The 23,738-nt window shown below is 33.4% G+C and overlaps 1 protein-coding gene across 7 annotated transcripts in view; it reads left to right on the top strand.

Moving 5' to 3' along the window:
* Positions 1-23,738, top strand: part of LOC143230052 (uncharacterized) — a 110,242-nt gene that overhangs the window by 23,125 nt on the left and 63,379 nt on the right. For 5 of the 7 annotated variants that reach the window (XM_076463046.1, XM_076463041.1, XM_076463042.1 and 2 more), the window contains 4 exons: positions 6,724-7,117; positions 11,844-11,939; positions 16,898-17,043; positions 17,545-17,725. In XM_076463046.1, the coding sequence (XP_076319161.1) occupies positions 6,797-7,117; positions 11,844-11,939; positions 16,898-17,043; positions 17,545-17,725 (744 nt within the window). In that variant the 5' untranslated portion in view covers positions 6,724-6,796. The remainder of the gene's footprint in view (positions 1-6,723; positions 7,118-11,843; positions 11,940-16,897; positions 17,044-17,544; positions 17,726-23,738) is intronic. The other 2 variants (XM_076463048.1, XM_076463047.1) reach the window with 1 other exon arrangement.

Here is a 23,738-nt window from a genome sequence, read left to right as displayed (position 1 = left end):
TCATTTGACAGTATTTTCTCATCAGTAGAGCTTTTTCATCTCCAATGTTTTGTTCACAGATTTTTTTAGGAAGTTTCATCATCCCATTTATCACTCTTCTTCCCTTATCTACTGTGACTGTTTCCTTTTCTTCTCTTTGGGATCCCTTATCATGCTAGTATTTTTCTAAAGTAATACAAGACTTCATGACACAACAGGTTATTGAACCTGCTCCATATGGTTCAAGGGGTTTTACTTCTGCTTGTTTGTGGTTCCTATGAGTACCAGGGACCGAAGGCCAGTCATTAATCAGTTCATTTTCAATCATTATGTTCATGCCCTACAATTCACCATGGAATTCTACCTTACTTTTTGGTGGAGTTTTTCTCTGGGCCTATGGGTGAACAAGATGGATTCCTTCAATGCTTATCTGCATATTCCCATCTTGGAGTGTTCTCATTTTATCTTCAGTTTGTTCACCTTTGAGTGGTGTATCAATTTCTTGCTCTACCCTTCAAACTTGTTTGGCTTCAAATACTTTTGTTAGGTGGTGTAAACTATCACTACATCTTCATGCTCTGTGGTTGTGCATTCACTTTTAAATGGAAGACTGGCTTTTTATTGCTCAGTCTGAACAAGAGTCAGCTTGTCATACTTGTCATCTCATTATTGAAGCTGCTCAGATTGGCTGGTTGATCTGGAGAACTCATTCCCTCATCCTCCCCAGTACCTTCTTCATTTAGTTATTTTCTTCAACACCCATCTCATTTGGGTCCAACCTTCTTTTTTCTGGCTTTCTTCTATATAACTGGCCATTCAGGATGTCCTGTCTATTCATGAGGTTTCATCACTTTTTGGGATGTGGTTTTCAGTGACTTCTCTTATACTCTTTGGCAAGGCTCATATGCAGTTTCTTTGATCTTTGATGGGTCCTCCATGACCAATGGAACCTTACTTAGGATTCTCTGGATTCTCCCATCACTCTTCCTTTCTACATTATTGATGATCTCCAATGCTGGAAGGACAAGACTCATACTTCAGCAGGCATCCCACTTCCTTCTCTGAGGCTAGATTCACATCTGTTTATGAATGCATCCCTTCAGAGCTGAGGTGCATGGGTCAACTACCTTTTATTAGTTTTTCAATAGATTTATTGGCATTCCATGGAGCATCTTTATATATCTTCTGTACTCCTTTGTGTATTTTGATCCTTTTGGTAGTTTTTCAATAGATTTATTTTATTGGCATTCCATGGAGCATCTTTATATATCTTCTGTACTCCTTTGTGTATTTATATCCTTGTAGTTCTTGGAACTCCTCTGTTGTTGATAGCCCTCGGAACTTTCTTGTAACTTTGGCAATTTTTATAACTCTTCTATAATGTTTGTTGTCCTTGAAGTATTTTTATATTTTTGTTAGCTCTGAAACATTTTTTTTTGTCCTTGAAGAACTGTTAAATTTTGTAGCTTTTGGAACACTTCTATTCTTTATGTAACATTTCAAACATTTTTTGATTCTTTATTTAGCAGCTCTCAGAACATGTTAACTGTTCTGGTTCCTTCTCAAGATGATGCAGAAGGTTTACTTTAATCCATTCTTACTTTATGGGTGTACTTGTTACATCACTGTTTATATTTCCAGAGGTCAGATTGATGTACTTTGATAAGTACTTTTGACACTAGATCTAATGGTGTATGGTTTGTAGGTCTCTTCTTTAATAAGTTATACAATAAGTCATAATTAATTTTGATTTTTACATATTCCATCAAATTTCCTGATTTTTTTTTTCTAGTTTCTGAGAATACAGAATGCCTGTTTGATAAAAGGTTACATGATACCAAAGTATGGGACCAACAAATAAGTAAAATAGAGCATGTTTTGAAAGCCACAAATGTGTGGTGAAAATTACTATAATTAACATATCAAAAAGTAAAGAATTTTACTAAAATAAGAGGGAATTCTTAATAGGTGTGGCACTTCAAATTCTTTTAGGCATGATTAGAGTAAATTAATCTGTAAGACTTGTGCTTTCCTTTTCAGCAATACCAAGTGTGGGACACACTGTATCTAATTTCATTTTATTATGTATCAGGATTTCTACCAGCCTGCTCTCAAATTGAAATTCTTTTAGATACAATTAGAGTAAATTAATCTGTGAGGTCACGGGCATCGTCAGATACATCATTTGAAAGGGCTTGACCCATCTGTGTCCAAAACTGTAATTCTATTTCATATCAGTCAAGAATTGACAGAGCTATGAGCTAGAAGTTTGCAGTTGAAAAAACAAACTTAGAGTCATTTTACAAATGGCTATGCTGCAGCTAAAATATTGAAATGAAGTAAAATGAATGGAAGGCAAAGTATCTAAAATGACAGAGTACTTGCATCTTGATCTTTGAATATAAAATTATGATTATTCTGTAATGTTGCTTTGTAGTCAGGCATTGCCCATCTCCATAAATTCTTGAAAACTTAAAGGGTAAAAAAGAAGCTGAGTCGCCCCTCAAGGATATACTTTTGAGCTCCATACTATAACCACCTAGCCCCTCAAGGATATACTTTTGAGCTCCATACTATAACCACCTCTTACTTCTCATTTATTCATTGAATCTTTTCTTGAACTCAGTTAAATTTTTGTGTTTCCACCATCCTTGAAGGCAGCTCATTTCAGAAGCTAGCCATCCTGTTTGAAAAGTAATACTGTCCAAACTGCAGATGATTCTACACTTTCAGAATTTAAATTTATGACCCCTTGTCCTGTTGTTTTCACTGCTAAACACAAAAGAGTTTAAGGGTTCTATATTATCAATACCTTTAATAACCTTAAGCATCTCAATCAAATCCCTCCTGACCATTCTCCTTTCCAGAGAAAACAAGTTGAGAGATTTTAATTTCTCCTTATAGGACAATACTGCTATCCTAGGTATCATTTTAGTGGCTCTACTCTGAACCTTCTCCAACAATTCAATGTCCTTCTTGAGGAAGGGAGCATAGAACTGCACACAGTACTCTAAATAATGCCCAACAAGTTATCTATGTAATGAAATAATGACATCCCTTGTCTTGTAATTGATATTTCTGTAGATATTACCCCAAATCCTATTAACCCTATTTGTAGCTACAATATACTGTTTAGATGACATGAGTGATTTTTCTATCACAACACCAAGAACTTTTTCCTTAACCACAGTAGTTAATGTTTTCCTATTTGAATTGTAAGAACCTATATACATTACCTTACATTTTGGATATTTAAACATCACCTTGAATATTTAGTTAGTCATTCTACATTCAATATCACAAAACAGCAGAAGACCCAGCATAGAACCAACCCTCTTTCATCTACAGTTTTTGCTCTTTTCTAAAACTTCCTTTTTAACCAACTCTCTTGATTTCACATTGTCTTCCAAGTCATTATTTCCAGTAAGTTTAAATTTCTTTAATTTATTATATTTACTCCTAATATGATCCCTCAAACCTTTAATAAACCATACTGACTTATTCTGCCCTTATTTTCTGTAGGGAATATGTATGATCTGTATCCATATCAGTTTTTCCCTAAATGCTTCTCATATCTGTTCAAGATCACCTCCTAAATTGTTGGTTCAGTCTATAGAAGCCAAATCATATCTCATTCCACAGAAACTGGCTTTCCTCAAATTTAGATATAGCATACTATTCTTCATTTCTACATGTTGTCAAATTCCAAACTTAATAGTTCAATGACTTCTTGTACTTAAATGTTCACCAACCACAACTCTGTCTATTATATTAATATTGGAAGTTCATACTAAATCTAAAACAACTTCCTATTTGTCATTGGTTTGTGTTTAAAATTATTCTGAACAATTTAAAAAAAACTATCCTCCTCACTTTCAGACTTGACTGAACAATTTTAAAAAAGCCTAACCTCTTCACTTTCAGACTTGACTGAACAATTTTAAAAAAGCCTAACCTCTTCACTTTCAGACTTGACTGAACAATTTTAAAAAAAGCCTATCCCCCTCACTTTCAGACTTGACTGAACAATTTTAAAAAAAGCCTATCCTCCTCACTTTCAGACTTGACTGAACAATTTTAAAAAAGCCTATCCTCTTCACTTTCAGACTTGACTGAACAATTTTAAAAAAGCCTATCCTCTTCACTTTCAGACTTGACTGAACAATTTTAAAAAAGCCTATCCTCTTCACTTTCAGACTTGACTGAACAATTTTAAAAAAGCCTATCCTCCTCACTTTCAGACTTGACTGAACAATTTAAAAAAAACATCCTCCTCCTTTCAGACTTGACTGAACAATTTATCTCCTCACTTTCAGATTTGACTGAACAATTTTAAAAAAAACCTATCCCCCTCACTTTCAGACTTGACTGAACAATTTTAAAAAAGCCTGTTCTCTTCACTTTCAGGCTTGAAATTTTTCTAATAAATTTGTTTGAAATTAAAGTTTCCCACAGTATCTTTTTTGGCTTCCATTTGATCTTATTAAGTTCCACTTTCTAATCTGGTGATTTATAACAAATCCCAGTTACAAGATTTTTCCCTTTATACCCACTGGCATTAATCCAAACTAAACAACAAGATACAATTCACATATAAAGTTACACTTTCCCTGCAATTTGTAGCCTGGTACAAAAAAAAAATCTCATAAAAATTGTTCAAATCCAACCAAGTCTCAGTGATACCTATAATATCAGTATCGTCAGTTTCCTCAATTGCTTTGAACTAATCAATTTCTAATACTCATAGCATTACAATAAGAACAGTTAGTTACAGATTTTAAAATATGTTTATGTTTTTGTGCCTGTTTTACATGTTTTCCTGTCGAATATATTTCCCATTTTACTAATAGCACTCACCTCTGTCTAGCCCTAGTTTAAAATCTTCCACTACAGCTGAGTATAACCCTTGCTAACATGCTTGCCCCAGCCTTGTTTAAGTGTAAGCCATTCATTTCAAAAGTATTAACTTTTCCATTAAAATTATCCCACAAATCCAACCAGCCTATGTGGTCATCCCTACATACTGATTTAACCCTGGCATTCAATTCTAGTGATATACGTAGTATTTTATCCCCAAAATTTATTCTTAGCAATATCCCTGACAAAATTAAAACTATTATTTATTCCGTAAATATCTATATCATTGTTTTATACTTATAAATAACCTTCTGAGATCCATCTTTCTTTACATTATTAGTCCCAACATGTGCCATAAAATCTATATTTTCCACTAGTATCCTAAACTATTTCTTTGATTCTGTCAGTTATATCCTGTACCCTTATTTCTGGATAGCATAAGCATATTCGTTTGCTCCTACTTACTCTACATACCTAACTAGTCTTATATACATGAGATTTTTACTATCTTTAAAGAGACTACTGGAAACCTGAGAAAATTATTGTTTATTGACCTTTTTTTTTCTTTGGCTAAAAGATCTGTAAGTTTCATGTACTAACATAAAATGATCAAATGATAGGCCTAAAATCTAAGTGATGCTGAACAGTCACTTACTAATTTCCTCCTTATACCTAAACACTCTCATACCTTAAGTACTTGTTCAAATACAAACTCTGTATCCATACAGCTGTACATCTGTGGCCTCTTTTTGTGGTCACTTACCATTATATTGGTAAGATTGAGTGTTGGAGAACAAGAATGCATTGAAAGAATTTAAAATTTTTCGATACCTGAATCTGGCATGCACCTGTGTCTTTAAAATGAAAAACTGTAACACATGACATTTTTGGCAAGTTGCCCAAGAAAATATTTATTCTTCAATTTCTAATCTGACACCAGTACTCCACTTTTATGTTTTAACTAAAAAAAAATCTAACTGTATATTTTAAACTTTCAAATTGATTCATTTTTGTCTTTGTGCTTCAAAGCTATGGGATTTTTTTGCTCCATTCAAAAGTTTTGTTTTGCTGAAAAACCCAGTTCTTACTTACTAGTTAAAAGCTTAGTTTTTTCAATATATTCTAGAATTAATGTTAATTTGTCATGAAAAATTAATCAATGAAATAAATTCTATTTCTATGTGCTAATAACATTAGTGAACTAAGTGATAAAAGACCATTTTGGTAAGATTATGTATATGTGCATATTTTGTGAAATACAAATTAATAATTGATTCTCCATCTAAGTTTGCTATATTTTAGAAAAGTTTTGTGATTCTAATTCTAATGTTGTAATGTATTTCACAATACGTGTATTTCTTTGCCTTGGATTTCAATCAGATACCTGTTCCATGACAGTGATAGCAGTCTGCCAACTGCACTAGAGGGATAAACCCTTAGCACTTATTATTAAATCACAATAAGAACTCAAGCTTGTACCATTTTAGATATATAAGAAATCTTTTAGGGAAATTCGATGAATCAAGACACAAGAAACCTAGCACACTTAGTGCTTCCAGACATTTCTTATTCATGACATATTGATAGCCTTATAATATAGAAGTTCAACTCAATAAAAATAGTTAAATAATATGAAAAGGAAAACACACATGCTAGAGAAGTAAAGTCTACCTCAGTATAATGCTTTACAGATCTTATTTTTCTGGAATTTGTCACTTATAAGCATGAGACTTTTATTTTAACTCATGAATTCTTTGAAATGTAAGTAAAAGTTTAAATGTGCTATTCTAAAGTAATATCTTTACAACATTATTTTGTTGATTTTTATAAAGAACTACAGTATTACATATTTCTTACTTAATGTTTTTTTGTTTTATTTTTGATCAGGGGCACAATACTCAAGGATTGCATGGATGAAAAGACATCACTTATGAATGTTGCAAAAGAATAATTGTGAAAGATGCCTGGAACTTGTAAAAATTCAGCTACATTGAATAAAAGTTGTGAGGAATGTGTTTCATCAGCAGATAGTGGCTCTAGTGAAACATCCAACTCATCTTTGGATATTGATCCTATAAACAGCCATAATGGTTGCCATTCTCGTGACAACTCTTTTGAAAGTTTAGCCAGTAGTGGAAGCTCTGGTAGTCATTCCCGTCAAGTGTCTGGTGATAGTACAGGAGGTGTTGGTTTGAAAAGAACTCTTCCACAGGGTGTTTCTACACCTGCCATTAATCCTTTGCAGTTTGTTAAAGTAAAACCATGCCCACTATCTCAAAAGGTAATCACTTACTTTTAGTATTAAAAGGTAGAATGTTAAACAGTATTATAAATTTTCTATGTGCATTTTTCACAAAAAAATTTAGATTTATTTATTACATTTTTTCATAGTTTATAGTATTGTAACAGCATACTGTTTTATATGAAGTTTGTATTTTTCTTATTACTATTTGTATTTTGACAATCAGGATAGAGAGTCATCTATTTAACCTTCGAGTCCTGGGAATTCAGTTGTTTAGGTGATGTGTCAGAACATTAATGTGGTCTGAATAGGTAGAAATGACTTCTTTATTGTCAATAATGAAGAGGACAGAGAGTTGTCTGCTTGGTCCCTGTGTCCTAGAAGCTCAGTTATGAAAGGTATTTGTTATAGAGCAATAGTATGAGTTGGGAGTGTCAGATTCAAACCCAGGTCAGGACTGTTATGTCAGAATTCTTCCAGTTGAATTACCATGACTGAGTCGCATGTAGATTAGTCTCCCTCCTAACTGTTAAACTGTGGTCAGTGGATGTGATGTATAGTTTCTGCAACCCATTCTGGTGAAGTACTCTCATCAAAATGATAATATGGCCTGTATTTTGTGTAGTTGGTAAAGAAACTATCTTTGAAGTGGATATGTCTAAACACATAGAGGTAACAAGAAATTCAAAGGGATTGCATTTCATAGGCTTTGGCAGTAAGTTTTGGTCAGAAGCTTCTGTACTGATTCAACAGGATAATGCTCATTGCATGGTTGCAAAGTATCTTGGTATCTTGGAATCCCCTCTCAATCTTTGGATCTTAACTTGTAAAAAATGCCTTTGGAGTAGTTTGAAGGGGTTGATTTGAAAGGTTTAACCACTGTCCTTCAGTTCTCATCAATTTTTGGAACATCAAAAGAGGCACTTCATGTTATGAACATGTTGGGATGTGATATTTCTTAGTGAAGAGTTACTTGCAAGTAAGTTTACAACCAAAATGGTGGATGAGATATTCTGTAGTGAAGGGTTACATAAAGGTCTGAGTCTCTGTTTAGAAATAGAAATCAACAGTTTCAAAATGATAATTTTACTTCTTTGTACACAGTAGCTATTTCTATCCTGTCTGCCTTCTAGATTTTTTTTGCATGCCAATAACCTTAAGTATCTCCCACCTAAGATAAATGTTAAAATGTGAATTATGATTGTGCATAATGTAATCATCATATGACAGTAGCCTTCCACCAGTAGGAGCACAACACATTCTCCATACATAGTAGACCTCCATAACCATTTGCACTCAAAATTAACATAATTTTTATCGTCAACACTGTCTTTAACAGATGTATTTCTTCAAGTTTGAACTCAGTCAGTTCCTGAGATTTACACTGTGTTTTCACAATGTTTACTTTTTTAAATTTCACTATAATTTATTTTAACTTTGATTTCAAGCTATATAACTAATACATAATTTAAAGTTCTGAGTTCTCATGTAATGATAACTACCACATCCTCTCAAGGTTTAGGTAATGTTGCTAACGCTATTCTCACTTTGGTTCATCTGTTTCTATTTGCAGGCCTTTGGGCCCCTCTTTTGGCTGACTGATGGGTTATTAACCCATGCTGTTTCTTGTCTTTTTCTTCTCTGTTGTCTTTCCATTCTCCTTCTGATCCTCTGCATCTTCTGTATCTCAAGAACATGAGAGCCATCAAGAGGGTAATTTGCTCCTCTCCAGAGTTTTATTCTTGCCTTCTTAATGTTCCCCAAAACACCATGACTAGCATTCTTTTGTTGACTTTTCCTCTCGACCATTGTCTCATGATTCCTTGTTTCAAGTTGGAGGGTTTTCTTTCTTTTCATTTGTCTTTTTCTTCCAGATTATGGAAGGACAGGGTTGACATCTTGGATGATTTTATCCATATTCTAATTACCCCATGATGTTAATTACTTCATGATGTTAACCAGGGTTTGGCATACAAGTTTCAAGCTTTCCACTTCAGCTCTTTGTGTCTTTAACAACAGTTCTGGGAGCTCTTGCTCATCATAGTTGCCTCTTCTTGAGAGGTCTCTTTCTTAGCCACATCACTTCACTTCCAAGAGGCTGCTCATGTAGGTTGACTGGTCAAGTTCTCAATTTGTTTGCAGGGTGTGGGACATCTAGTCAACTTATTTGTTGTTTCTTATACACTTCCTGCATAGTAGGTTATGTCTCTTTTGGGGGACTTTTGTGTCCTTTTAAGCTAGTTTCACAAAGCTTTTTCAGCATACTTTGAGTAACTAATCAAAAGTCTCTTATGGTACTATCCTTTTTTGTGATGCTGCTACTTTCTCTTCTCAAGGGTCTGTCTTGATGGCTGGATCATGCCAGTACTACTGTTGTCACCTTATCTCCAAGTATCCATTTCCTTCCTCATCCAAATTTCCATCTCTTACTTCTCAAACTGTTCAATTCAAGAAAGAGGAAGGGACTTAATCCCAATTCTTGCCTGTGAGTAACTTTGGCAACAAAACACATACTAAACTGTTTGGTTTCATCATTGCCTTAGCCACATTACACCTCATGTCCCACTGTCTTTTTGTGTACAACTGCTTGGCTGAGTATATCTTTTTATGCTTATCTCTACAACACATTAGTTCATTATGTCTTAATCCTTTCATATTTCTATCGAATGAAAGAGAATACACTGCAAGAGATGAATGAAGTCTCCCACAAGATTTATATCTCTAGTAAGCCCCTACTGTAGGGTGTTACACTCCATGGGATTTTCTCCTCTAGTTGTCATCTCAAAATATAGTTCATCTAGAGGTTTGCAATCACACTGGGCCTTCCATCACATTAATATGGGATCCTGTAGTGTGTAGAGAGAGGTAAGAATATTGTTTTGGAAATTAACATTTTCCTTACCTAAAAATGTATTTCCAATAGATACCTTTCTACACATCTTGACATCCTTCTCCATTACTGGTGTATACTTTGTTGTTGCCTCATCTAAGAATGATGTTAACTTCAAGTGAAAGTGCTTACATGGAGTGAAAGGCTTTTGTTGTGTTGTGGTTACATCATGCACTGGTATAGTTCATGTTGTAACACATCTTAGGTGGAAGATATAGCTGAAGGAGAATGACATGCACAAAATCTATTAACCAGATACACAAGGAATAACTGCTGTGTGCAGTAAAGTAAGGATTTACTGGCAGCATTTTCAGATGAGGAAAAATATAACCTCTGTGGCTACTATTGGTTAAATCATTAATTATTCTATCCAGTATTAACATAACATCCATCTAAGACCTCCTAGATAATCTATAACCCCTTGCAATACCTGTAGTGGCTGACCTGAAGACAAAAGATGGAAGAAAGTCTTTTTGAACATTGCCCAAGGAAGTCTTAAAACATTGCCCTTTTCCATCTCTTTGTAGGATAGTTCTCAAAGATTTTCTTTACAAGTATTACTCTGAATTATACAGCTGATGCTCACTTAACCTTTGTTTGTTCTTCATAAGTACTCCTGTCTAAATCATCTAGAAAAGAACTCAATGAGTAAAGATTGGTTTTTGAACTGATAAATATGGTAGAGTTTTTGTGTTGTTATGGTAAATTAATTATGTGTTCTTGTACAGGTGTAACATATTACTTACTGCTTTTCTTAAATGGAATAGCATATTGTTTGTATTTTACAGTCCTGGGGTAATCTCCAGAACAGCAACAAAACTAAATGTTTATAATCTAACTTTTCTATGATAAGTTAGGAAACAAGGATTTCTAAACATAATAAAGTGGAGAACATATTATATGTTTCAACAGAATATGGCTACATTATTAGCATAATGTTCTTCCTTACTCAACTAACTTTACTATATGTATACTTCCTAAGGAGTTACTTTATTCCATGAAGATTTCCACTGGTATGGTTTCAGAGTTTTTTAATCCATATTTATCATTCAAATAACATTTTCACTTCTATGGTTTTAGAGTTTGTTGACCCATATTTGTTATTCAACTAACATTTCCACTGGTATGGTTTCAGAGTTTGTTAACCCATATTTGTTATTCAACTAACATTTCCACTGGTATGGTTTCAGAGTTTTTTAATCCATATTTATCATTCAAATAACATTTTCACTTCTATGGTTTTAGAGTTTGTTGACCCATATTTCTTATTCAACTAACATTTCCAGTGGTATGGTTTCAGAGTTTGTTAACCCATGTTTGTTATTCAACTAACATTTCCACTGGTATGGTTTTAGAGTTTGTTAACCCATGTTTGTTATTCAACTAACATTTCCACTGGTATGGTTTCAGAGTTTGTTAACCCATATTTGTTATTCAACTAACATTTCCACTGGTATGGTTTCAGAGTTTGTTAACCCATGTTTGTTATTCAACTAACATTTCCACTGGTATGGTTTTAGAGTTTATTAAACCATGTTTGTTATTCAACTAACATTTCCACTGGTATGGTTTCAGAGTTTGTTAACCCATATTTGTTATTTAACTAACATTTCCACTGTTATGGTTTCAGAGTTTGTTGACCCATATTTGTTATTCAACTAACATTTCCAGTGGTATGGTTTCAGAGTTTGTTAACCCACATTTGTTATTCAACTAACATTTCCACTGGTATGGTTTCAGAGTTTGTTAACCCATATTTGTTATTCAACTAACATTTCCACACATATGATTTCAAAGCTAACTATAAATGAAATTAGTTATTTTTATGCACCTGTTTGTTTATTTTCACTGTTATAATATTTATACATTTTGCAGGCTCAAGAACAAATAAAATTAGCCAAAGAAACAAAAATAGCAAAAGAAAAAGTGAAAGAGGAGGATGAGGAATGGCAGGGTGTAAGTATAATAATGGTAATAAAATTACACCATGTAACAACATTTGTACTTAAGTATAATAATGGTAATAAAATTACACCATGTAACAACATTTGTACTTAAGTATAATAATGGTAATAAAATTACACCATGTAACAACATTTGTACTTAAGTATAATAATGGTAATAAAATTACACCATGTAACAACATTTGTACTTAAGTATAATAATGGTAATAAAATTACACCATGTAACAACATTTGTACTTAATAATAATTATGGTAATAAAATTACACCATGTAACAACATTTGTACTTAAGTATAATAATGGTAATAAAATTACACCATGTAACAACATTTGTACTTAAGTATAATAATGGTAATAAAATTACACCATGTAACAACATTTGTACTTAATAAATTATGGTAATAAAATTACACCATGTAACAACATTTGTACTTAAGTATAATAATGGTAATAAAATTACACCATGTAACAACATTTGTACTTAAGTATAATAATGGTAATAAAATTACACCATGTAACAACATTTGTACTTAAGTATAATAATGGTAATAAAATTACACCATGTAACAACATTTGTACTTAAGTATAATAATGGTAATAAAATTACACCATGTAACAACATTTGTACTTAAGTATAATAATGGTAATAAAATTACACCATGTAACAACATTTGTACTTAAGTATAATAATGGTAATAAAATTACACCATGTAACAACATTTGTACTTAAGTATAATAATGGTAATAAAATTACACCATGTAACAACATTTGTACTTAATAATAATAATGGTAATAAAATTACACCATGTAACAACATTTGTACTTAATAATAATTATGGTAATAAAATTACACCATGTAACAACATTTGTACTTAAGTATAATAATGGTAATAAAATTACACCATGTAACAACATTTGTACTTAAGTATAATAATGGTAATAAAATTACACCATGTAACAACATTTGTACTTAAGTATAATAATGGTAATAAAATTACACCATGTAACAACATTTGTACTTTTTCTTATTCCTAGACAGAAAGTGTTACTTCCCAATTGCTTATGCTTAAAGTAAACAGAAATGACCTATTTTTCTCTTCAAACTTTGCTTTTGTGACCTGGGTAATGAAATTTTCAGATTTACCCATTTTCCAGAACATTCCAGGTAGATTCAGTGCCGAGGCAATTGGAATTGCCAGTAACCTGAACAAGTGGTGTCTCTTCATTGATAGCTGATCCAGAAGCCTCAAAGCTGTGCTGCTACATAATGGGAATAAGTATCCATCTCTTCCCCTGCCTCATTCAGTGTACCTCAAAGAGGAATACAACAGCATCAAGATCTTGCTGGAGGCCTTCAAGTGTGATGAGTTTAAAATAGAGACTATTGTGGCATTCTTGATGGGTCTCCAAGGAGGCTTTACCAAGTTTCCCTGTTATCTCTGCCTTTGGGACAGCAGGGACACTGCAGCTCACTACAATAGGAAGTGCTGGCCACAACGAACAAAATTCTTTGTGGGGAGGCACAATGTCAAGTGTGAACCACTAGTGGACCTCCAGAAGGTGTTGCTCCCGCCATTGCACATAAAATTGGGTCTTATGAAATGATTTGTCACAGTTTTGATAAGGAGTCTGCAGCTTTCAAGTACCTTTGAAACTTCTTCCCTAAGCTGTCTTAGGCAAAGGTCAAAGCTGGTGTCTTCGTTGGACCACAATAAAGAAGATTCTGGAGTACACAGAATTCCCCAAGAAGATCAGTAGGAAGGAAAAAAAAAAGCAAGGGGCAGCTATGTCACAGTGGTGCGGGGCTTCTTGGGCAATCATAAGGCCGAAAATTATGTGGAACTGATTGAGGCTCTGGTGAAGAACTATGACAAAATGGGCTGCAGGATGACCCTGAAAGCCCATATTCTTCAAGGAGAACATGGGAGAATACTCAGAGGAGCAATGCAAGCATTTCCACCAAGATATACTGGACTTTGAATGCTACCACCGATGAGCGTATAACAAAAACATGATGGGAGACTATATTTGAGGGTTGATACGTGGAAGTTATTTACATTACGGTCGCAACTCTAAAAAAAAACTATTCACTTCTAAACAATTTGTTCATTTTTGTATAACTGTAGTATAAATGTGTGTAAATCTTGATTCATATGTTGTTTTATTCAGACCTCATGTAAATGAAAATGTACAAATTTGCCCATTTTTACATAGAAAATAGGTTAATTTTTAAATTTAATTATCCAGATCACAAATGCAAAGTCTGAAGGGAATAATGGTCATTTTTCTCTACTTTTACAACATAAGAAATTAAGAAATAACCCATACTATCCAAGAACAAAATTTGTATTACATAGTGTAATTTTTATTACTTTTACTTGTTTTATATCAGTGAGTTTAATATTCAATGTTTAATTTATATTTTGTTGATGTAAACATTTTATCATAAGGTTATATTTTTAACCATTTGTTTGTATTTATAATGTTTCATCTTTCAATTTTCATACATATAGCAGTGTATCAAAACAATTTGTTTAATTTTGGGTAAAGCTGTTCACCTACTATCTGATAAGAGGTGACAAAGCTAGTCAATGCTGCCATCTTGTAGGCTACTCTCTACCAACAAAAAGTAGGAGTTGTATTATTACACCCCTGTGCTAAAGGAGTATGCATGTTTGGTGAAATGATTCAAACTGTGACTCATAGGTTGCAAATCAAGAATTATAACCAGTAAGCCAAGCCAAACTAACTGTTGAGTTGACAGTCAAAAGGTTTGTTTCTTTCAGTGCATAGATACATAATAGTTATCAGCACTTTGTCCACCATGTATATTATCAAGTCTGTGATTTGAATGTTGTTAATACACAAATTTATTGTTGGCCAACTCAGGGACTAACATAAAAGTTTTACTCAGCTTTATTGGATAATAAATTTTTGTTTTAACATAATTTAAATAGTGATATTTAAATATCAAAATATAAAGATATATCCATATTTTAGCATACTGTAATGGAAGCAAATACAGAGATAACTGGTAAAACACCAGATAAAGATTTATTTCAGATATTTATTATAAACCTAGAAACTTAATTAGTCCTTATAATAGCCTGAGCTGTAAAGGCAGTATTCAGATATATGTAGCTGATATTTTTGTTATTGGTTTGTGAACTGGGCTTTCTTTAAAACAAGACAACATGATGCCAAAGGATTTATTGGTGAAAGTGTATGAAATGTTCCTTCAAAGAGTGTGTAACATGTCATACAATTGCATAGTGTTTTTGATTTGCTTCTTGAGGATTTTATCTAAGTAGGTACTTTTTTCTTGATGTTCTGATCTGAATAAACTCTGGACAGGTCAAAATGTTCCAAGATCCTGTTCTATCTCCTGATTTGTGTTTTACTGTGGAGGCCTTATGCTGAGAATCATTATATCTTACTGAAATACAAATCCCTGGTCAGTTGGAAATGTTCCAAGTTAGCATGTTACCATAGTTTATTAGGATTTTCTTGTGCTTCCATATTGTAGATGTTATCAGTTTTTAGTAATTTCTGTCTCCACCAGAGGAGATGCCACTCCAAAAGTGTATAGTGCTTTTTTGTAGCTGTTGTACTTTGGAATTTGTTATTTCTCATTTCCATTGTTTTATATGTATATGCCACCACTGGTTATTACTGAACAACCCTAATCATCTATCCATTTCATTTGCATCATTGTGAACTTTTACTTTTGGTAATTTCTATATAGCAAAGATTTCTGTGCAACATCATATTCATTGTGGTTGCATTGAGACTGATTCTTGATGTGCCAGACAAGGGATTTCTTCCAATCCCATGTATTAATCTGTCTGAGTTTCTTTACAAAAAATGAAGTTTTTGTGGAATTATGACCAGATTTGGCTCTAGGACCAGTTATTAACTTTTTTTAGAGAGCTTTTTGTCAGATCTACATTGAGGAATTATCTGGTTTATATTTGAAGTTAGTTTCTACAAAGAGTAAGAGTTGGGGTACAAATTACACAGCATGAATGCCTTTATAGTTTCTTGCTGTCTTTAGTGTAACCAAGACACTCATAATTGAAGCTAGAATTTTGGCCTTATCTTTATTGAAGTGTCTTCTATCTTACAGAAATTATGTCCCAAGATGCTTGAGATCTGTATGCCTTGCGTACAGCACCCTCTGTTATTTGCAGTTCACAAAGAATAACCATTATTTTATAAAACAGTTTCCACTACACTTGTTACAGGTATTTTCTTACTCGGAGCCATGCCTTCTTCAATATATGTACTGAGGAAGTGGTATTGATCACTATGTTATTATAATTAAGTTGATTGGTTGGATAGCAACCAGTCATAAACTATAACATTAGCAAAGCTTTTCTACTATATTATTAGCATGTTCATGGGGTGGTTATCATACACTACATAGTCAGTAATGTTGTATGTGTTTAGATTTCAGATGTGTTTTCTCTACTATAACTTTTATGAATTAACCATAAAAAGTGTACAATAACTATCTTAAAATTTATATTTACAAGACTGTCCAGAATAAACATTCCAGAAGATTGCAATGTATATGATTACAAAAGTCAGTACTAGAACTTGATGAATATAAATATATCCAAATATGGGCTATATCAATGATGCTCTGTGAAGCAAGTGTTACAGGTTTTGCTTTTAACCAATAAAGAATTGGTGTATAAAGCAGGAACTTTGATATAATTGATATGTTGTTACACCAAAGACAGTATCATAAAGTCATAAAAAAGTTCCATTTAAATTTTGTGTAACTTTGATTATTAAAAAATATTTGAGTTTTTTCTCAGTTACTTAAACTTACAAGATAGCATAAACATCCTAAGGAAACTGAGAAAGTAAATAAAAAATATATAAAATGTTAAAAATAATTTCAAATAGTTTAGTAATTATGAGCATAAGTTTGTAATTTCTTTTATTACTTACATGTAGAACTTAGACAGTTGGAGGTCTCGCAGAAAAAAGGTTGTTGAGAAAGTAATAAAGAGAGTTGAAGAAATTCGACAAATTGAACTGGATGAGCAGTTGAGACATCAACCAAACAAAATAAAAACTTTCTCCAGGATGATGGAAGAAAGGTAGGTTCTAGAAATTGAGTGTTTCACAAAGTATTCCCTTGAAATAAAATATGATAAAACATTCATATGAAAAGTCGTTTTTTTATAGGTCAGGTGATAAACTTTTCAGACACCCATCTCTAACTTTTTGAAACTGGTAACAATTTTTTGAAGCTCATCACTGATCTCAGTTCCCAAGCATTCATAGTTATACATTACTGGTTTTGAGTACATTATGACTTAAATGTTTTCCAAATCTTTTAGAAATGTGTTGTGCTTGAAATACTAATGTCTGTTCTCAACTAATAAAAAGTAACATAATTTCTTCATCAGTCACCCTCTTCAGCCTGGTTTTAGACATACAGTAATTAAAAGTAGGTGAATCTTTGTTTATGAAACGAAAATGCAAGTCGTAGAATAATATGATAAAATGTGTTATGAGCTAATGTTTCAAAATGTTCTGTTTCATTAAAAATAGAAGTATAACAACTAACAATGCTCCTGAATGTATTGAACTTATAGGTCACTAAAACGAAAGCCTTTGAACTTGGCTATTTACTCAGACCAAGAAGGAGGATACTCAGGTGAGTTTATATCAGATGAAGAAAGACAACAAGATGTGGTTCAGCTTGGCTCCGACAATGAAAACAGTGCTAAAGACCAGAGTTGGAAGAGTGAAGTCTTTCATGAAATACATAATGAGGTAAGTATACAACATAACTCTTTACAACTTAACAATTAGGAACTGTAGCTTTTCCAAAAAACAAACAAACAACAATGATGTTTCAAACAATTGGTTCTTTTTTCATTGGAATGAACTCTACAAATAGTAGATTTGTGAAATCCCATAGTTAGACCATTGAAAAGTTTTTCTCTTTTTTTGTGTGTTTCCTTTTGTGAAAGTATTATTGACAATACATGTTGCTTTTTATAAAAACTAAAATTGTGTTTATAATCTTAACTTTCTTTATGGCTGTATTCCAGAAATGTATAATCTAACTTGTGCAGCAAAACCTCTAGTGTTTTATAACATATTTATTAACTAGTATTAGCTTTGTTTTCAATTGTTGTTGATGATTTGGGAGTTATCTTTAATGCTTATCAGTAGATAACTAAAACCATGCAAGACTTTTATCAGTAATGGTTCCTTTAGCTCTAGCTACCTAGAACATTTATAATCTGCTGAGGAAATTTATAATCCATTTTTATATTGAGCTCACTTCATGCTGAGATAAAGTGAAGTAATAAAAAAATAAAATACGAGTGCTTTAAAGCAGGAATACGAAGTTCATGTAGTATTACTTTTATGTCTTATGTATAAAGTTGTAAGTATTCCATTATTGTTGTTATACAAGGTTGTCAAGTATTCTATTTGCAGGAATACGAAGTTCATATAGTATTACTTTTATGTCAAATGTATAAAGTTGTAAGTATTCCATTATTGTTGTTATACAAGGTTGTCAAGTATTCTATTTTAAGTGTACTGATTGTAAGTATTACATTATTAGTACATCAGGTTCTAAGTGTTACATTATTAGTATATTAGGCTTTGGTGAATCAGCTTGTGTGTGTGTATAACATTAGTAGAAACCAAACACATGTACATATAATTTAAGGACAGTAAGGGATCTGTTAGTCCATTTAAGCTACTCCATGCATAATACTAAACTTGAAAATAAAGTAAAGGGCCGAGAGCTAGCCGATGATTCAAAAGCCTTTCCTTAAACTCTGTTACATTATACCTGCTTCTATCACAACTTAATATAAGCTCCAACAACCATAAATAAAGTTGTCTTAGCTGAAGATAACTTGTACTCTGCCAAAATTTGTATTTGTGTCTCATAGTCCTACCATCCTCACCATTAAGTATGTTTAAAGATGATGCATCAACACTGTCAGTTCCATTTACAGTCTTAAATACCTGAACTGTATCTGCTCTCAGTTGTTGTTTTCTATTATCCAAGGGAAAACAGTTGTATTTTAGTTAGATTGGTTTGGATTGAAGGTGTTTTAGGCTTTCTTACATAAGCTATAGGTAAGCTTAAATTTACAACATTAGGCCTGTTAGTGTACCACTACATTATGTTACCAAAAAGTGTTGGACTTCATATACCCAGCCAGTAATTGATTTGTTTACTACAATTGATTATGTAAAACCTATGATAATCTGTTGCCAGATGCTTACAAGAATCATAAATTTGATAGACAACCAGGTTAAGATGATGTGAGGAAATGAGCTCACAAATCTTCAAAGAAAAAATTTATTGAATAATGCATTGGTGGTGTGAGTGTGGAAAAAATTTAAATTTACCTACTGGCACTAGAACTTCTTCATATGATATGGTGAACAAATTGTGCAAAAGTGAAACATAACTTTGTCTGTATGAACTTTAAAATATCTTGTAAAATGAAGTAATACAGTTGACATTAAGTTCATTACTTAGGACTTCAGTGCAGGCCAGCACATTGACTGTAAGGAGTGAGTTCCATACATCTGGTTTTCAAAAATTTAAATTTGAGACAGTGAATTGAATCTTGTGATGCCTTGAGCTTATAAAGTGAAGTTAAGTACAACTTAAATCATGATACACCGAATTACACTGTTCAACAAAGTTTTTGCTTCTTGAACACTGTTGGGTGTTCCTTATAGATTTTTGGCTACTGATCACGAAAATCACATCCAAAGTTGCCCATCACATACCGTTTCATTGAAATCTTCAGTTTTGTTATGTTTTTTCTTATATTTGTGTCCAAAAGTTTTCGTTTCTGTAAAAGACCTATGAACAATATTTTGTGCAGTCTGGGCATGTCCAGGCATGAGATCAGGCCAAGTTGGAAGATGTTCTGTGAAAGTATACAGCTCGGGCATGCCTGGGCAGCCGGAGCCAGCTTGACACTGTCTCAGCAGGCTATAAAAGTGGCTTGCATACACAGATGCTGCTCATTGGATTAATATAGACCTTGTATTTGTGACAAGTATATGCTTGTTCATCAGAGACGCTCAAAGACTGCTCTTGTGAAGAAAGCATATCATCTGTACTTCGGCTCTAAAATTGGTGATCAACACCAGGAATGGGCACCTCAAATTTGTTGTGCAACACGTGCTGTCTGTCTGAGAGCTTGGCTCAGAGGCACTCAAAAGACAATGTCGTTTGCTGTCCCGATGATATGGCGAGAACAGAAAGACAATGTGACGGATTGTTTCTTCTGTTTGACTAATGTGTCTGGTTTCTCTACCAATAACAAGAAGTAAATTGAATACCCTAATCTGCTTTCAGCAATGTGACCTGTGTCACATGACAACAGTCTTCCAATTCCGAAATCACCAGAGGAATGTACCTTAGACGAACCAGATGAAGAAACTTGAATGCAGAGAACTGCCAGTGACATTGATCTGGACTTTTAACCGTACTCCTCAGGCAATCCACATCTCATAACACAGTCAGAATTAAACGATCTGGTCAGAGATTTGGTTCTGTCAAAAGCAAAAGCCAAATTGCTGGGTTCAAGACTGCAGGAATGGTGTTTGCTGTCACCAGGTACGAAAACTTCTGTTTTTCGAAGCCGCCAAGATGATATAACCAAATTCTTTGCACAAGTTGACAGTCTGTTTCTGTGTTGACATTGAAGGATTGTTCTCTGCTTTGGGTTGTGACCATGAGCTGCAAGAGTGGCATCTCTTTATTGATTCATCAATGTTAAGCCTCAAAGCTGTTCTGTTACACAATGACAACGTTCACCCTTCAATACCTGTTGGCTGTGCAGCACACATGAAAGAAACCTATGAGAACATGGAAATGTTTTTGAAGCATATCCAGTACAGCAAGTACAACTGGAATATCTGTGGAGATCTGAAAGTCGTTGCTCTGTTACTGGGACTGCAGCTCGGCTATACAAAGTACTGTTGTTTCATCTGTGAATGGGACAGTCGTGCCAAAGAATCACATTATTCTATACAGAACTGGCCACTCTGTAAAACGTTAATTCCAGAACAGAAAAATGTGGCACATGACAAAGATTTTTTTGCCTCTTCTTCGCATAAAATTGGGACTTATGAAGAATTTCATGAAAGAAATGAACAAAGAAGGCGAAGGTTTTCATTATTTAAGACAGATGTTCCCAAGAATAACTGATGCCAAGATCAAAGAGGGCATTTTGGTTGGCCCTCAGTTCAGACATGTTATGAATGACGAGCAGTTTGAATAACTGTTAGTTGGGTCAGAAAAGATTGCCTGGAAAGCATTAAAAGACATTGTTGACAATTTTCTTGGCAATTACAGAGTCCCACATTACATTCAGCTGGTAGACAAACTTCTAAAAGCATACAAAACAATGAAGTGCAGCATGTCACTCAAGATTCATTTCCTCCACTCACGCTTGGACTTCTTCCCTGCAAATCTCGGTGCTGTCAGTGACGAACACAGTGAAAGGTTTCACCAGGACATTGTTACAATGGAAAAACGATATCAGGACAACTGGAATCCGTCAGTGCTTGCTGACTACTGTTGGACACTGCAACGTGATGCACAGAACATTGAATACAAACAAAAATCAGGAGCAAAACACTTTTAATTATGTTGAACTTAATAGTGTATTAGAAACATAAATGCAATTAAATACATTATTGCCAGTAAACAATTAACTGTCTATTTCTCAGAGTTCCTACATCATGAAGTAAAACCAAAACTATATCTGTGCATACCTACCAGGTACCTGTTACAATCAGCAAAATCTTTTCAGGAAGCAAAACTTTTCAAAAAACTTGTTGTGCAATGTTATTTTTCCTTCTGGATGAACAACAACTTGGAAATTGTTCTGGGCATGACTGTGTCATCTCTTATTGTTCACTGTGGTTGGACAACTTGAAGAATGTTTTGGATGTGAACATTTTGTTTCAAATCAAGTGATTCAATATCATCATAATGCACATGTAAGTCTCTAAGACAGCTTACAACATGTATAATAATTTCACTGAAAATATATTCTGTAATTGGGGATATTGTGATGTATAAAATGCTGTTTTCACCCCACTGATTGAATATTTTGAGGAAGAACTGTGTCTTTTATCCTACACATATGCCTAGAATATGTTTTAGACAGATCACTTCTAGTATCTTCTTTGGCCAGTCCAAACTTTAATCCAGCTTAGCTGCTTTGAGAAATTTCCCATGCAGAAAATGTAATTACATGTAAAATTGCACTGCATAAGAAGTTGTATACTAGCCATTTATGATTTTGTGTGAAGCTAAAAACTTGTAAGCTTTTCTCATTTTAAAAGTCCTTCGGTATTAATTACTTGCCAATAAATATGCCCAGATTTCTTTTTATGGTTTTGTAGGTTGGAGGGTAATCTTTTGTAAATATAATCTTTATTATACATATGAGGATGATGTTTTATTGGGCTGGAGTTTTTTCAAACCTAATTGTTAAACAAGATTTTATATTTTTGCAGGGAACAGTGAAGGGTGCTTTCAGAGTCTGTGTTTTTGGATCTGCATCATTTAACATTCGTGTAGTATAAACCTTCTATGGCCTTTAGCCTTAATTACACCTGTGGCAGCACAGTATCTTATACCCTTCTAGCCTTCAGTCTGCCCGTGGCAGTTTATACATCTTCTAGCCATAAGTCTACCCATGACAGCACTGTATTTTATACCATTCTAGTCGTATGTCTACCCATGGTAGCATTGTATTTTTAATGAATATTTTCCAAATATATTGTTGCTGAATATGGCACCATATTTCATCTCTGTGTCAACATTCCACTGTATTAGCAAAATTAGATTGTTCAAATAATGGATCACTAATCCTCTACTGTGTGGAGCTACCAGTAAAGTCTTTTACTTGACATTTAATATCTTTGAAAAACAAAGTAGATTTAATTATTTTCTGTTTACAATAACCATTCAGTAATACTGTATTTCATACTTAAAAGATAATTTGGGTGTTTTATAGTTGAAAAGTACAGACTACAATAAAATAAGTCAGTTGGAGAATTATAACATCTGTTTACTTTCATTTCCTTCAAAGTAAACAAACAACTAAACGTTAAATGTAAATTTAACCCAATTATAAGAAGTGAAGCAATAACCATTATTCTTTATAGTATTTTTAGTCTATCTGGTGTCACGAATAGAGCAGTAAACGTTTAAGGGGCTTAAGAGTCTTTGTAAATTAATTTAAGTGTGGGAATAATGTTAAGAAATTATGTTTAATTCATAGATAACGGAAAAGGACTTGAAACTTGTATTATATATACATGACTGTTTGGAAAGGCCTAATTGTTTTTCTCCAAATAATACTTAACTTCTCACACTACAGCTGTTACTCAACTGGTAAGATTTCCTTTGCTCATCTAAACATTGGTGTGATTTTTTTTTTTTTCACTTGTTCCTGTCTTTTATTCCTGCATTTAATTACTTAATGCCCTTGGTGATACCTGTGTGATGTCACTCTCCACTTATGTCAATGTGCTCTCTATTCTGATACCATATATGACAACCTCATTCAGATAATACTGTCACTTTTTCAAAACAAAATGTTCGTTAACAAGTTTCTTTGTCCTACGACCCTTGGAGATACTTGAAGCATTCGTTCTTCATGTTACTTAGTTTATTTTTGCAAAAGAAAAAAATTCATTTGACAAGCCAGCATAGAGTATGAATTTGGTATTGTTTCACTAGAGGGCTCTGAAGCTGCATTTGCAAGCAATCTTG

Source organism: Tachypleus tridentatus, chromosome 10 (genome assembly GCF_004210375.1).
Source record: "Tachypleus tridentatus isolate NWPU-2018 chromosome 10, ASM421037v1, whole genome shotgun sequence".
NCBI classification, from domain to species: domain Eukaryota; kingdom Metazoa; phylum Arthropoda; class Merostomata; order Xiphosura; family Limulidae; genus Tachypleus; species Tachypleus tridentatus.
Note: the sequence above shows the minus strand (reverse complement) of the source record. Positions and strands in the feature narration are given on the sequence as shown.